Below are 16,969 nucleotides of genomic sequence, written 5' to 3'. Positions count from 1 at the left end.
AGGCTGGGCAGATATTATAGTATGGAACTGTAGATAAAATTCATAGAAAAACTGAAAATATTATCAATATTTAACTAATTACCACCATACCTTAATATTTCAAATTGCCTATGTTAGACTTCATCTCATTATTTAACACTTGCAAATGTTTAATCAAAGCCCGTCAATGTTTCTAATATAAGGAAAATAAGAAAGAGAGGTTTTATAATTATGCAGAAAATGTGCTTATTTAATGAACCAGAAAAGGAAATGGAGGGAAGTCAGGAGGTTAAAGAGAACTTCCAAAATATGTCTATATATAGTGAAAATGTGTCATGATTAAGGTTTATTTATATTCTCATTTTTATTTTTTGTTTTCTTTTCCTTTTCTTTCTTTCCAGATTTGTATTATCTCTATGGAGAATCCTTGGTGAAGTTAAAATTGTAAAATCAATAAAAATAATTTAATAAAAAAGAAAAGAAGGAAAAGGAAAGAAAAAATGAAAATAAAGTACAGTCGTACCTCGACTCCCGAAAGCCTTGGGAGTTGGACGTTCTGTCTCCCAAACGATCGAAAACCAGAATTGAGTGTTCGGTTTTCAAACATTCTTTTGGAAGTCAAATGTCCGGCGTGGCTTCCGCTGCTTCCTGCAGCCAATCAGAAGCCGTGCTTTGGTTTCCAAACGTTTCAGAAGTTGAACGGACTTCTAGAACGGATTCCGTTCATCTTCCGAGGTACGACTGTATTTGATTCCTAGCTGTAGCTTTTGCTGCCAAACCATTTATCGTACATAGTGCATACAACTGAAAATATAATGTATGCATTGCATAATCATATGTAGGGCATATAATTTAAAACATGATCGCAATATTCTGCATCTTTTTTGTGCCAACAAATCTTTTATTATAAGAAGCAATAAAATGCAACATATTTTTATTTCAGTGGTGCCTGTCGTTTATTAATAGTTTCAAGGTAGAGAACATGGAAGTTTTAAATATGTCATACTTATTGATAACTATATGCATGGCGTCACTGAGTAGTCATTTACAAAACCTCAATGGACCCTATACGAACAGTATAATATATAATTTAATAATAATAATAATAATTCAACAAAGTCCTCTCAAACACAAAACTTATGAAATAAGTTACTACACATTTAGGACCAGATTTATTTGATGTGCAATCCTCCTACCTGTAGATTATTTTGCTACCGTATGTAAAATTTGAGCCATCGACTGCACCATTTTCTGGAACAACGGGGACACCACAGGAAACAGCTTTTAAAAAATAAAATAAAAAACACACATTCTTATTAACATAATTTAACTCAGTTGGGCTTACTAATGAGTAGCGATTTGTAGAATTGTTAGTTGTGTGAAAATGGGCTAGTTCATATTAAAATCTAGTAAGCCTCTCTTTTTCTTTCTTCTGGGATACTATGAGCTCTCACACAGGGGCACAAAGGTTCAGCAAGGAACAGAAAGCCTTGGGTGATGGGCGGCGATACAGAATAAATAAATAATCCAGATCACTTCTGGATCCTGTCACTAGGCTCTGCAAAGAAGTTGCAAAAGAGATATTTACTGTACCTCATGGCCTCTCAGGTCACATATACAGTTCAAACTGTTATTAAACACACACAAAATAATCCTAGGAATTGTAGCTTGAGGAATGTGGTGAGAATTCGCTGGTCACAGAACCATGGGTTCCCAGGATTCCTTTGTGAGAGGGAACGACTCTTCAGTCTGCTTAAGTCTGTGCCTCTGTGCTATTTTTCTAGGAAATGAGGTCCCAGAACTCACCATGAACACCTCCCTTGTTCTCTTATAATGGCAATGGTGACACTTGAGAGGTGCTGGAACTGAGTTCTGGCTGGGGAAAAAGCCCTGGATGTGGCTGTGTTCTTAATACTTTATATATGTATTTACTTAGTATATATTTAACTGGCCCTTCATCCTGAGATTTCAAGGCAGATTAAGGTAAAGGTAAAGGTACCCCTGCCCGTACGGGCCAGTCTTGACAGACTCTAGGGTTGTGCGCTCATCTCACTCTAGAGGCCGGGAGCCAGCGCTGTCCGCAGACACTTCCGGGTCACGTGGCCAGCGTGACGAAGCTACCCTGGCGAGGCAGAGCCGCACACGGAAACGCCGTTTACCTTCCCGCTAGTAAGCGGTCCCTATTTATCTACTTGCACCCGGGGGTGCTTTCGAGCTGCTAGGTTGGCAGGTGCTGGGACCGAGCAACGGGAGCTCACCCCGCCACGGGGATTCGAACCGCTGACCATGCGATCGGCAAGTCCTAGGAGCTGAGGTTTTACCCACAGCGCCACCCGCGTCCTCAAGGCAGATTACAGATCAATTAAAATACCAGCATCCTAAGAAACAGACAGAGCAGATAAAACATACCTAAAATCAACGGTAGCTCAAGCACAATGTATCTTATTGGAGGAAACCCAACTCAACTCTTTACAACAGCAGAAACTAATGCTAGAAACTTGAGGAAGCCCAGGCCAACAGCGAGATCTTAACCTGGTGCCAAAATGGCAGCAGGACTGGAGCCCGGCGTACTATATGGAACAGGGCAAACCATAACGGATTGCTATATGAATATCATCTCATGAGAGAACTCCTTCATCGTAGTTACATCCTCAAGTGAGCAGTCCATATCAACTTATGTGGAAGGAGGTTTATGAACTGTCAAGTACATTCGTACCTTGGAAGTCGAAAGGAATCCATTCCGGAAGTCCGTTCGACTTCCAAAACGTTTGAAAACCAAAGTGAGGCTTCTGATTGGCTGCAGGAAGCTCCTGCAGCCAATCGGAAGCCCCGCCGGACGTTTGGCTTCCAAAAATAGTTCGCAAACCGGAACAATCACTTCCGGGAGTGTTTGGGAGACGAAATCTTTGAGAACTAAGCTGTTCAATAAGCAAGGTACGACTGTAATAACCACTGGAGAACTTTTCAGAGCAAACCACTTTATGCAAAGCACTCAGAGACTATCCTTTTGATCAAACAGTATATTAACTTTGCTCAATAAAAATGAAGGGGAAATGTGTGTGCGTCCTATGGAGCGAATGCAGGCTCCTTGGCTTCGTGGCAAAGTACTTGACCTGGAATCCGGAGGAGGAACAGAAGGGTCTGTCCTGTCCTGGCTTCTGCCTTAGCCCTGCGCAGCCTCTTCGGGCAGGGGAAGCCTTCATCCCGCTGCCCTGAAGAGGCTTGGTGCGGTTATCCCAGAAGCCAGAACAGCCACACGGTATCCCAGAAGCCAGATCCCTCTTGCTGTTCTGGCTTCTGGGATTCAGAAGAATTTTTTCTTGTTTTCCTCTTCCCAGAACTAGGTGCGCCCTATGGTCCGGTGCGCCCTATGGAGCAAAAAATATGGTAGCCAATTCCAGCCAACTAGGCATTCAAGTGCCTAACATTTCCTTTTAAAGTTTCATGGTTCTATCTGTACCATCACAATAAGAATACAGAACATACCTTCGCAGTGCGGTATCTGGTGGCTCCATTCCCCGGACTCTAAACATGTAACATTGTTCATTCCCTTGAGCTGGTAGCCCGTGTCACACGAGAAACTGATTTCACTACCAACACTGTAGCTGTCACCGTGCGAATGGCCGTGTTCAGGGTCTCCCGGGTGTCTGCACCTCACTGGTTCTTTGGAATCAGATACAAGGTAAAACAGAGCTTACTGACATCAGGTGTGGCTCATGTGCTTAAAAATGAAAACAAATCATCCAACTTTTCAGCAGGTGACTTGGGAGGGGGAAAGAAGGCCCAATGCACAAGATTGCGGGGATATACAAATAGAGCACTTCAAAAACACTTCAATGAACATTTCCAACCACACTTATTTTCTTTGCAGAGACTTCACCAATACTGCAATTGGGCCACTTCTTCCACTGAGAAGAATCTGCTTCCTTTCCAAGTACAATAATATTTCATATATTGTTTCATTTCCTTACATAGAGTGCAATATTGTCTAGTGTGCAATGTGCTGAAATGTGAATCTAGAAGCAAAACTTCTAGTCACAGGTCAACACTTTTTGGCCATTAGGTCATGACTATAACTTGCGATCTACTTTTGCAACACAGTTGGGAGTTTATTGTTCCGGCTCCCGCATGATCGAAAACCGGAAGTGAGTGTTCCAGTTTTCGAACGATCTTTGGGAAGCCAAACGCCCAACAGGGCTTTTGCGGCTTCCAATTGGCTGCAGCCAATGAGAAGCCACGCTTTGGTTTTCGAACGTTTCAGAAGTCGAACGGACTTCCGGAATGGAATCTGTTCGACTTTCGAGGTATGACTGTATTTGATTATGCTCTTTGGAATTCCTAGCTGTAGCTTTAGCTGCCAAACCAAATTTTGCAGCTTCTGCTTGTAAAAAAAGTCTGTTTGCCCTCCTTGGGCGGGTGGCTTCGCAAACGGGATCCTGGACTCCCCTGTGAACCGGCCTATTGCAGGCTGGATTGTCCTACTACACATTTTTTAAAGCAGTATGTACTTCCTGGGAGAAAATGTCTCATGTCCTAGGTTTCAATTCAAATTCATACGAGTTTTGCCATTGGCTTTGCGAAGCAGGTATCTTGGGATCTCAGCGATGGATTTCGATAAGAAGCGAACTACAGCAAAAATATAATTCTGCGATGTTTACGGAATACAGACTGGGCAAGTCTCTCCTTTCAGAACCCGCTACCTAACACTCCTTCCCCTGTACCTGCACATTTCTTGCCGTCTCCAGTGTAAGGGTGAATGCAGGCACATAAGTAGGAACCGTTTGTGTTACGGCAGGAGGCATGTGGGTCACAGTCTGAGCCAACAGCACATTCATCAACATCTACAAAACAGAAAGTGGGGTTCCTTTTAATGAAATGCCTTTGGCGTCTTTCAGCTTTCATGCCCTAAGCTGTTTCTGCTTGTGATGTTTCTTGGCCATCCAAAGACAACCTGAAGGTCTCTTGATCTTTTCCCATTCTCATTTGCTGCCACTTATGCCTGGGATTTCCTTCCCAGGACACCAAAAGTGGTGAAAGTTCCCTCCCCAACCCTTCCCTGCAACTCATCTCCACCTGAAATGACTGCATTTGCTCTTATTTCTCCTTTGTTATCTTAACCTCTCCCTCCAGCGTGGTGTAGAGGTTAAGAGCAGTGGACTCGTAATCTGGTGAACCGGGTTCGCTTCCCCGCTCCTCCACATGCAGCTGCTGGGTGACCGTGGGCTAGTCACACTTCTCTGAAGTCTTCTCAGCCTCACTCACCTACCTATGTTACTGTCCCAAACATCCTACTCACCAATGGTGCTAGATTAATTAAGGTAAAAAGGTAATGGACCCCTGGATGATTAAGTCTAGTCAAAGGCGACTATGGAGTTGAGGTGCTCATCTCGCTTTCAGGCCAAAGAAGCCGGCATTTGTCCGCAGACAGCTTTCAGGGGCATGTGGCCAGCATGACTAAAACTGCTTCTGGTGCAACAGGACACTGTGATGGAAACCAGAGTGCATGGAACGCCATTTACCCTCCCACCACAGAGCTACCTATTTATCTACTTGCACTGGTGTGCTTTCAAACTGCTAGGTTGGCATGAGCTGGGACAGAGCAATGGGAGCCCACTCCGTCGCGGGGATTCGAACTGCTATACTTCAGATTGGCAAGCCCAAGAGGCTCACTGGTTTAGACCACAGCACCACCCGCTCCCCTTACTAGATTAATAATATAGTCATACTAATAGTACCCTTGGTGGTGCTACTGTCTCAGGGACTCTCAATCTTTGATGCTTTATACAAAGATAACAACTTACATATCCCCAAGAACTATTAAAAACAATGCATGAAAGAATGTACACATTCTCCATTTCCCTTCCTTTCATGGACTGCTGCTCGATAAAGACACAACAAAACTTATCAGAAACAACTGCCGCACGATGACAAAAAATGCAAACATGTACTCTTGCTATTGTAAGCAATGCCTTCAAAACTGTGTAAGCTCAACGATACATTTAAACATATTTTGCAGGGAAAACCTGGTGGGCCACAAATATCCTGCACCTAAAATCCAAAGACCCACATCTAAAACTGGGTGTCCCTGAAGGGGCTTGGGTCTTAAATATCTTGGAACAGCAGTTCTTTGTGCTGCAAAGCAGATTGCTTTTGAAACAGAGAGGATTTTCAAAAACCGGCTTGCAATAATGTGGCATGGGAGGGGTCTGCTCTCTGAAGGGGAAAACAGTTTTCAAAAATCTCACTGGTGGATGCAAGGCATCAGAATTGCCTAGAGTAGGTTTTGGGGACCTGGCCAACAGCCTTATTCAGCCAGATTGGAGTCTGTAGGATGTGGACAGCCAATGGCGACTACCACCTGATCAACCCGAATCAATGCCAGAATCCATGCCGGTGAGACTGAATGTGCTGCCTTCAGCAATACTACAGGGGAGATTCCAGAAAATACCACTCACAGAGAGACCACACCCCTGAGGACAGAGTCATATAGAATCAGTTGTGCATGTTCCTTTGCACTGCCTCTTGTGTCAGAGAATGTCATCTAAATCCATTAGTCAGCTGGTTGTTAGCAAGATGTAGCATTCAGATGAGTGCGAGTTACCCTTCCTAATGTTTACCCAGGATGGGGATTGCAACGAGGATTCGCGAATGTTATACAACAGCATTTTAATTGTTAGATCAGGTTTAAGGTGCTGGTTTTGACCTTTAAAGCCCTATGCGGCCTAGGACCCATGTACCTACAGGACCGCCTCTCCTGGTATGCCCCGCGGAGGACCTTAAGGTCCACAAATGACAACATTTTGGAGATCCCAAGTCGCAAGATTGATCTCAACTAGGGCCGGGGCCTTTTCAGTACTGGCCCCAACTTGGTGGAACGCCCTGTCACAAAAGACCAGGGCCCTGCAGGACTTGACATCTTTCCGCAGAGCCTGCAAGACAGAGCTGTTCCACTTGGCCTTTGGATTGGACTCAGTCTGACCCTTATGTCCCCCTCCCCCTTTATGGTTTTGATCTATGGGCTACTTTTAAAATGAGGCTGCATTTTAGATTGCATTTTAACCTGTATTTTAAATTGGTTTCTTTTTTCCTATTACGTTTGTACTGTAATTTTAGTGGTGTTAGCTGCCCTGAGCCCGGCTCTGGCTGGGGAGGGCGGGGTATAAATAGAATTTATTATTATTATCATCATCATAGATGCAGTCTACCAGGTGATTTCATCGTACCAAGCCTTTCAGAATTTTGTCTATATACCAGTAAAGGTTTGAGGCTGAGACTGAGATTCAGCCAGTAGGAGAATGCAGGCAGAGATGAGCAGGAGTCTTAGGACTCGTGTTGACAATACGGTCAAACGTGCTCATGATCTCACCGAGGCAAGATGGCGAAATGGCGCTCCAGCTCCCGCTGTCTTTACAGAGCGTCCTCGAGTCTCCTAATAAGTAATAGCCGCTGTTGCATTGATACGTGATGGTGGTTCCAGCAAAGAAGTCCTCGGCAGAGTAAAATCCGTTTTCTAAAGGAGGAGGCACTCCACAGCTAATCCCTGCAGCCGGACGATATATGCACAAAAGTATTAAGAGGTTAGACGTGCTCATTTTCATCTCTTCTTGATCAGTGCTGGATTGACGTATAAGCTAAACAAGCTATAGCTCAGGGCCCCAAAAAAATTTGAAGGAAAAAAACCTGGATGTACATTTCCAAAAGATAAGATAAAAAAACAAATAAAATAGAACCTACATACAGCAACAGTTTTTGTGTTGTGTAGGCTCCTATGATGTAATGGGCCCCGCCTGCTATCCTGCTCCCTAAAATATCACTGGTTTGCTCATTTCTATATATGACTTTAGATACCTATTAGGTCCAAAAATTACCATATAGCATATATTCAACACATAAAACAGTGACAATTTGTTGTTGACAAAGGACAGCTTGACATAGAAAGGGCCCCATTACCTTAAGTAGCTTAGGGTCTCATCAAACCTAAATCCACGTTTTATGACAGCAGCACAAGAAGGGGCCTTCTGGAAATCACTAAGTGGCTTCCTTGGCAGTGATTGTTTTGTTTTGTTTTAGTTTGGGATCTTCGGTCTAATACTGCAGCATATCCTAAAGTTAGGAGCATCTTAAGGGTATCCACTTACTTTCACAGCGTGGGAGAGGTTGTGCCCACTGCCCTAAATTGAGACAGTGCTGGACAGAATTCCCTTCGATGTGGAAACCTGGGTCGCAAAAGAGGGAGACTTTTGACCCTGGCTTTGAATCCGTTGATGAAGTTCTCAGGTGAGGTATGGAACCTTCTAAGGGCGGGCAGTCTGAGAAGAAAGGAAAACGCACACACAAAACAGCTAAAGCACATTAAAACAAGAGCTCCTGCCACATGGTTGTGTAACATAAATTAAATGAACATCTCCATTTAGTTGTTGAAGTTCGCCACACTACTGCCAGATAATCAGCTAGAAGCATGAGAGTTGCAGATTTCTTCACATTTTGATTCCCAAAACTTTACTAGTCTTCCATGCTATGCAAGGAGGTTTGGAAGACATATATACATGCGTCCAATGCTCACTTTCAGAAAAACCTAAGAGTATTATCTGTTTCAACATCCAAGGTTAAAACCATTTTCACAAGTGAAAAACAAACAAACAGCAAAACAGAACGGGGAGCCAAAATAAAATTAAAATTTCTGTTCCGATGAATGACTGGAAATCTCTCCCATTTGACCCAATCTGAAACTTTACTCTTTCAACATCTCAATCCAGGAAACCATAAATATTTCGCTCAAGGTCCCAAGGAACATTTATTACACAACACTGGAATCTGAAGAATGAAGACGGAATGTTCCAGTCATTGAATGAGCAAGTGTATCTGTGAAAGGCTAGTGGGCCACGGGGATAATAATATCATAGGTTTTGCACCACTTAAGGAGCACCAGTATACCAACAATTTATTTATTTTTTGCTTTTTCTGCTTTCAGGGACTTATTTCTGTACTGAAACCAGCTTTGCAGGTGCTGCCAGAAGCTCTTTATAAAAGCCCAATGATCAGCTGGTTGTCAAGTCATAGGAACATACAAAAAAGCCTATCTGGCAGTCACATAGTTTGTGTAGCTAGTGTCAAGGAGATAAAGCTCTGGCCCACTGGGCTGAAAAGGTTTCCCACTCCTACCTTGGGGCAAATGTGTAAGACCTCCCCTCAGTCCTTCTGCTCCTCCAAACAAATTACAAGGCAAGCTATGTATGACACACTAAGCTGGAATCTACACGCATATAGAAACCATTCTGAAAATGCTTTTCTAAAAAGCGTTTTTAAAAAATACATTGAATTTTCCGTAAGGCTCACCATCGCCAGCTAGTGTCACATTGTATATTGCACTTAAAACATTTCATATGCAGCTGTATAGCTGAGTCCTCAGTCGAAGAATGGCTTAATTGACAGCAGCACAGCAGCAACACGACTGGAGGAGCACGAGCAACGCAACTGTGACTTACTCTTAAAGGACCCAACACATTGTTGCTAAGTCCTAGCTTGGCTGGGCATGCAATGAGGCACCTCTGACTAGCTTCCAAGGGTGCACCAGGATTTCCTGAGCAGAGTTTTAAAACCATTGCATTATATTACAAAAACACTTTTAGGAGATAGAGCTCTAACCAGCACAGAATACGCTCTTGGAATCTATCTTCACTCTTCCAACAACCCCAGGAAGGAAATCTGGCCAGGCCAATACGTTGCCCTTTTGGAGTTCTTCTGGACAAGAAGTAGCCAAGGAATTCACCTGATAGTTCAAGAGAAAAGGGACAGATACAAGCTTGTTAACGAGTTGATTCATCCTCTTCCTTCTCACCGCAACGATCAGCGAATGATCAAACTGAACAAACCCATGTCTACTGTATCTGAACGCAAGACCTTCCTTTGAGAAATACTGGGGGTGTTGGACACACAAGTGTTGTGCAGAAATGGTTGGAAGAATATCTGTTCTTCACTTATTTCCTGAAACATGGATCAGGCAGGGAAAAAGACAGTCTAGAACAGGGGTAGGCAAACTAAGGCCCGGGGGCCAGATGTGGCCCAATCGCCTTCTCAATCCGGCCCACGGACGGTCCAGGAATCAGCGTGTTTTTACATGAGTAGAATGTGTCCTTTCATTTAAAATGCATCTCTGGGTTATTTGTGGGGCCTGCTTGGTGTTTTTACATGAGTAGAATGTATGCTTTCACAGTGGTACCTCAGGTTACATACGCTTCAGGTTACATACGCTTCAGGTTACAGACTCTGCTAACCCAGAAATAGTGCTTCAGGTTAAGAACTTTGCTTCAGGATGGGAACAGAAATCGTGCTCCGGCGGCACGGCAGCAGCATGAGGCCCCATTAGCTAAAGTGGTGCTTCAGGTTAAGAACAGTTTCAGGTCAAGTATGGACCTCCGGAACGAATTAAGTACTTAACCTGAGGTACCACTGTATTTAAAATGCATCTCTGGGTTATTTGTGGGGCATAGGAATTTGTTCATATTTTTTTTTCAAAATATAGTCCGGCCCACCAGATGGTCTGAGGGATGGTAGACCGGCCCACGGCTGAAAAAGGATGCTGACCCCTGCTCTTGAATATTGACACCCATTTCAGAAAAACAGAGTGTTTTCACAAGAAAACAGAGATCTTGGAAGTCATTAAAACTGTTACATAACAACCCCAACACTCTAACTCTACAACATACGGCAACTAATTGCTTTCAACTAAAAACCTGTTTAAAGTGATGTATGACCTGATACATAAACAAAGAACTTCCACGCTTTCCCCCGGCGGTAGCTGTGGCTGTAAGGTAAGCTCTGAAAATGGTTCGCTACTCACTTGATCTGAAGAACCCCACAAAATCATGAACAAAATCCAACTTTTGTGTTCACTTTAAGAACACACGTTCTTAAAGTGCTCAAGGGTCTGGATGTAGACTCTCTGGTAATTGAGCACATTCAGGTTAACAAAGCTCCCAAAATGCGCAGGCGGACCTACAGGGCTCATAGTCGCATTAACCCCTACATGAGTTCTCCTTGCCACATTGAGATGATCCTCACAGAGAAGGAGCAAATTGCCCCTAGGCCAGAAGAGGAAGTTGCTCAAAAGAAGTTATCTCAAAAGAAACTGAAGAAGCAGAAACTGATGGCTCATCAGGAATAAACATCTATTCAGTTCACAAATAAAAAACAAAATTGTAAGTTAAAAAAAAACCCAACAACCCCCCCCCCCGCAAAGAACTTCCACCCACTCTCATAGAAGTTGGTCATTTGAAGAAGATCTGCTTAGCCTCCCTCCATCCTGTAAGTAGGGACGCGGGTGGCGCTGTGGGTTAAACCACAGAACCTAGGACTTGCCGATCAGAAGGTCGGCGGTTCGAATCCCCGCAACGGGGTGAGCTCCCGTTGCTTGGTCCCTGCTCCTGCCAACCTAGCAGTTCGAAAGCACATCAAAGTGCAAGTAGATAAATAGGTACCACTCTGGCGGGAAGGTAAACAGCGTTTCCGTGCGCTGCTTTGGTTCGCCAGAAGCGGTTTAGTCATGCTGGCCACATAACCCGGAAGCTGTACGCCGGCTCCCTCGGCCATTAAAGCGAGATGAGCGCCGCAACCCCAGAGTCAGTGACGACTGGACCTAAAGGTCAGGGGTCCCTTTACCTTACCTTTATCCTGTAAGTGGTAGCCATGTTAGTCTGCTACAGCAAACAAAACAAAACAAAACAAAAAACAAAACAAAACAAAACAAAAACACACCAGTTTTGCAGTGCTACAGGCTATAGTTTATGAGGTGTGCCTGCTTCCACTGATAGATCAAGCACAGTTTAGGGTTTGGATGACACACTAAGTTGTGGTTCATAAAAATGCCACAGGAGGATGTGTGAGCCTGGGGGAAGCTAGGCTCATTCTTGTCTGAACACAGCCACTACCTTCCCATTTCATTACTGCCAACATGGTTTTATTTTTCACAGATATAAAACAATTCTGAGCAGCTGATGAGAGAAAGAGCAAAGGATCAGGCCCAGAATGTGGGAAATTGCTTAATATATTTTCATTTGCCAGACAGTGCTTTCCCGAGCTTCAAAGGAACCAAATGACATGTTACATATGTACCTGTTCTGGGGACAGAACATAACCCCAAATGTTGAGCTGGCTAATTGAGCCGACAAAAGACTCTGCTGGATTAAATCCTTCTCCTCTTTGGTCCTGCTCCTGTCCAAGAACTAACGCACCCCCACCTATTCATAAAAGAAAACAGAAGAAGAAGATAACTGAATTGGGTCCCACCTTCTGTGCTGTAATTGAAAAGCGTAAAAACCCCTCTCAATCAATATGCATCATTGTTAAGTAATATAATCAAATAAATGTGGAAAGGTCCATACCTGGGATTTCTGATCCTACAGATAAACCACTGCCTCCATCGGATAATTTCCCATCAATATACACTCTCCAAGCTCCATCAAGGCTTGACCAGGTGACAGCAATGTGATGCCAATTGCCATCGTTCACAGAAGGGCAGTCTGTAATACTCTCCTTCCCATTCACATAAAGAACCCACCTAATTAAGAGAGAGAACGAAAAAAATGATTCATCTTTGCCCAGGGATAAGGAAAAAAATTGATTTAATTTGCACTTTCTGAAATAATTTGCAAAATGAAGCACAGCCATCCTTTGAAATGCACACCTCTCTGAATTTTCCAGTGCAGTTGTCCAGCCATGTAATGTGTATTTTTTAAAAGCATATATTAGGGAAAAGCATGTATACAAAAATGCTTTGTATTAGGGGAAACTGCTTCACTAGAGAGCCTGGTTACCTGAGAAATTTTCAAGGTTGTGTGTGCAGCAAATTACAGCTCTGCCCATGGAGAATTACGTGGTCCCCAAGAATACTGAAATTCATCTAGAGGGTAACACAGCACTGTTTTCTACTTCACACCTACCCGTTGTAATCTGTAAGCAGAAAGGCATTGTCACTTCCATTTTCCACCGCGTAAGAGATGGGAGTCCCATAATTAGTAGTATCTGCCGATTTCATCCAGAACGCACAAGTGATTTCGCTGAGCGAGGGGAGGACACTGTCAAGCATAACATAGCCATAGATCCCAGACACGTCAAAATCCAGATTAAATCTGGAAGACTGTTCTGCAACAAACGGGAAGGGGGAGGGGAAGTTTCACTGTTTCAATGGCTTGCTAAGAAACATGCTTGCCTTCAAAATGAACAATTTCGTTTGCTTTTCCACTTATGCTTCCCACATTAGTGATCTACGGAAGTTGATCCTGAGACAATCCTAAAATGCCCGGTTTCTGTAAGAAGCACCAGCCTCCAAACATATAGCCACAAGTCTAACATTCTCCTTTTTAAGGGACTGCGAGCCTGCAGAAAACATGTCACTTTCTTGTTTTCAGATGGGATTGACTGTAACGATCTGCTTTGAAGTTGGATCTTGCAATGCCATCCCAAGATCCTTCACCTCTTGCCTACAGATGTACCATCTGTTGCATCAAAGACAAACTAAGATCTATGGATGAAGGGTGTGATAGAAATTTAATAAATAATAATAATAATAATAATAGCAACTACATCTTGGATTGCCATCAGGACTGAAGCATGCGGTCAGGGAAAGTTTTAAGCTTTCCTTCTCCACCTGCCATCACCTGCCACCTGTTCCTCCCATAATTAATATTTTTTAAAAGGTTCCCAGTGTTTCATGGTAGCAGATCAAAGCTTACTCTTATCGCGTGATGTGTTACACTGATTGGCAGAGGAAATGGAATAACATGCAGATTTGCAAAGCTTTGGCAAGGAGAAATGCTCATAATTTGTTAGGGATCAAAAAGAATTAATGGCAGGGCTGCCTTTTTCACAAAGTGCAGGTATAGCATTATTTATTGCAAGACGAAAGCTACAGTATCATATATGTGTGCTACAGTACACCAACATAATATAAAGCAGAGTAGGAATAAAATATTTTCCATGGTAGCAAGGACTGAATGCATTGCACTGTCCAAAATCTGCTCTGAAGCATTGCAGGGAACCATTGGCGATTCTGTTACTTGGGCAGAATTTGTTCTGCTTATTCAGTAGCTTCTTGCATTTGGAGGAAATCCAGTGGTAACACTGGAGTTCTGTACTGTTATAAGAAATGAAATTGCCACTTGAGCAGAGACGAAAACTCTATATGCCGGTTTTCTATTTGCAAAGGTTTCCTTTTTTTTTGGTTAAATCATTTTTATTAATTTTCCAATAAAAAATATCCAAGTAACATATCAAATCATAATCCAATAAAAATAAAAAACAAATAAAAAAGGTCGAATTATCTTCCAAATTGTAATTATTAATTTTTCTGACTTCCCATAGTCTGGTCCTTGAAGCATAACTCCAAATCTCAATCCTGCCTCTGGTTGTTATTTCCATATTTCCACATCTTGATTTTAACACTCTAATTTCTTGTCTCTGGCTCTGCGATTCTCAATCACGTCAGAAATCATATATCCTTTCGTTTTCTCTTTTAAATGGGATTGGATTTGGTATTTAAATCATTATGATCATGAACACTGCAAAATCTCCTACATTCACAGCAGCCGTCTGGTATCAGTTCAAAACTGCACTAGCGTTGCCATGAAGCTTTGCCAAGCCTTCCTTCTCCTGATACTTTGGTCCTGTGTACCTGTTTCACACTTGCTGCCTGTAAAGCCAGGGGGACATTTACAAATGTATGCGTTCAAGGCATCCACACAAGTCGCTTGGTTTGCACAGGGATTGGAGTCACACTCATTTATGTTCACTTCACACTGCGGTCCTGTGTATCCTCTGACACAGTGGCACCTGTGGGCCAAAAACAAAAAACCAAAAGCACCTTTTAGTACAGCAAAACAAAAATCCTGGTTGTTAAAAGTGAAATGAGGGAGCAAAGCAGAGGGGGAAACTGGTGCTACGAGTTCCAAGCAGCCTGAGCAGATGGCCAGTTTGAAAAAAACAAAATGAATACAGTGGTACCTCTGGTTGCGACCAGGATCCGTTCCGGAGCCCCGTTCGCAACCTGAGCAGAACGCAACCCGTGTCTGCGTGTGTCACAATTAGATCCTTCTGCGCATGCATGTGACATCATTTTGAGCGTCTGCGCATGCACGAGCGGCGAACCTGGAAGTAACCCATTCCGTTACTTCCAGGTCGCCATGGGATGCAACCTGAAAACGCTCAACCTGAAGCAAACTCAACACAAGGTATGACTGTAGTTCGCTATTTTGACGTGCTTTCGAACTGCTAGGTTGGCAGGAGCAGGGACCGAGCAACGGGAGCTCACCCCGTCGCGGGGATTTGAACCGCTGACCTTCTGATTGGCAAGTCCTAGGCTCTGTGGTTTAACCCACAGCACCACCCACGTCCCTCTACTAGGGAGTAAGCACCCTTAAACTCAGCAGGGCTTATTACTGGGAAAAACACGTACAGAGCTGTGCTGTAGATGAAGCTAACGCTTGTCGCTTTTTACCTGTAGCCATTGATAGCATCACTGCAGGTGCCTCCATTTTCACAAGGCCTGCTGAGACATTCATTAATGTTTTTTTCACAGAGGGTACCAATAAACCCAGACGGACACTTGCAATAGAAACCTCCGACCCGATCCTCGCAGGTAGCTTTGTTTAAACAGGGGTTTGAAAGGCATTCATTTATCTCTGCTTCGCAGTGAGTACCTGAGAAGAAAGGTGTAGAGAGGAAACTTAGGGGCGGGGGAATAGGAGCATAACGTATTTATCGGGCAATTTCTAGATTTCAGGAACTTTGACAGATTTAAAAGAACTGAAATAAAAACTAAAGAATATTCCAGAAAACAACAACAACAACAACAACAACAACAACAACAGCAGCAGCAGCAAATTATTTATACCCCACTCACCCCGGCCAGAGCTGGGCTCAGGGCGGCTAACACCAGTAAAATTACAGTAAAAACATAATAGGAGGGGGGCCCAATTTAAAATACAGGTTAAAATGCAGTTTAAAATGCAGCCTCATTTTAATGAAAATGAAAATAACAACATTGATTTATTGGTTACGTTAAACACAATACTAACAAATGTACCTTTCCTCAGCAAAACACACTGGGGGAAGTTATTCAGGAGTTGCAGCAACACATTTTGCTAGCATATTAATGTTTAAAACCTTTGCCCATCTTTTTCATGTAACAGAGTTCCTGTTTATAACGTTAAGAGACTGTGTGAATAAAAGCTGAAATCCTCTCAATTCTATCAGTACAGAATACACTGAGGCTGTATTTAAACAGAAACGTCTGTAGTAGTGGTGCTTCTAAACAAGCAATGACAAAAATAGCCCGGTGTACTTCTTACAACACATGTCAGAAGATGAAGCTTACACCTTCAGGCGTTTTCTCCTGCTAATGTCTGCATAGAAAGCTGCTGTTAAAGGCAGAGGAACAATATAAAAAGCTGGCAACTCTTAATACAAACAAATCAGTTATTTACCCGTGAATCCTTCTGCACACAGACACTGGTAGGAGTTGGTACCATCAATGCAGACTGCTTCATTCAGACATGGATTTGAACTGCATTCATTTACTTCTTCTTCACACTGCAAGCCTTCAAGCAACAATGGTTACAGAGCATTGTTAACAGTTCAGACGCATGGAAGAGGCAACCCTAAAAAACACTGAACTGGTCGTTCTAAAAATCTATTCAGGTTGCACAGAGTCTCTATGTTTCATTTACCACTTCTTATGTGGTTCCTCGTGTGCTTTCCACCCACAGCATGAGTTTCCAGGTTTCAAAGTGAGCCATGTGGCACACCCACATTGCACGAACTACCGTATTTTTCGCTCTATAGGACGCACTTTTCCCCCTCCAAAAATTAAGGGGAAATGTGTGTGCGTCCTATGGAGGAAATGCAGGCTCCTTGGCTTCAGCGATAGCAACGCGAAGCCTCCGAAGCGCAGAGGGAGCGCTCCCTCCATGCTCTGGAGGCTACGCGTTACTTTCGC

General features: G+C 43.2%; 1 protein-coding gene across 1 annotated transcript in view; it reads right to left on the bottom strand.

Moving 5' to 3' along the window:
- SVEP1 (sushi, von Willebrand factor type A, EGF and pentraxin domain containing 1) overlaps positions 1 to 16,969 on the bottom strand; it is a 128,201-nt gene that overhangs the window by 39,439 nt on the left and 71,793 nt on the right. The window contains exons 23-34 of the mRNA XM_053372176.1: positions 16,458 to 16,571; positions 15,470 to 15,671; positions 14,648 to 14,805; positions 12,918 to 13,119; positions 12,360 to 12,535; positions 12,091 to 12,215; positions 9,625 to 9,748; positions 8,118 to 8,288; positions 7,346 to 7,519; positions 4,701 to 4,820; positions 3,466 to 3,642; positions 1,176 to 1,260 (exon numbers count right to left, since the gene is read on the bottom strand). Coding sequence (XP_053228151.1) covers positions 1,176 to 1,260; positions 3,466 to 3,642; positions 4,701 to 4,820; positions 7,346 to 7,519; positions 8,118 to 8,288; positions 9,625 to 9,748; positions 12,091 to 12,215; positions 12,360 to 12,535; positions 12,918 to 13,119; positions 14,648 to 14,805; positions 15,470 to 15,671; positions 16,458 to 16,571 — 1,828 coding nt within the window. The remainder of the gene's footprint in view (positions 1 to 1,175; positions 1,261 to 3,465; positions 3,643 to 4,700; positions 4,821 to 7,345; positions 7,520 to 8,117; positions 8,289 to 9,624; positions 9,749 to 12,090; positions 12,216 to 12,359; positions 12,536 to 12,917; positions 13,120 to 14,647; positions 14,806 to 15,469; positions 15,672 to 16,457; positions 16,572 to 16,969) is intronic.

Source organism: Podarcis raffonei, chromosome 17 (assembly GCF_027172205.1).
Source record: "Podarcis raffonei isolate rPodRaf1 chromosome 17, rPodRaf1.pri, whole genome shotgun sequence".
Classification (NCBI taxonomy): Eukaryota; Metazoa; Chordata; class Lepidosauria; order Squamata; family Lacertidae; genus Podarcis; species Podarcis raffonei.
Note: the sequence above shows the minus strand (reverse complement) of the source record. Positions and strands in the feature narration are given on the sequence as shown.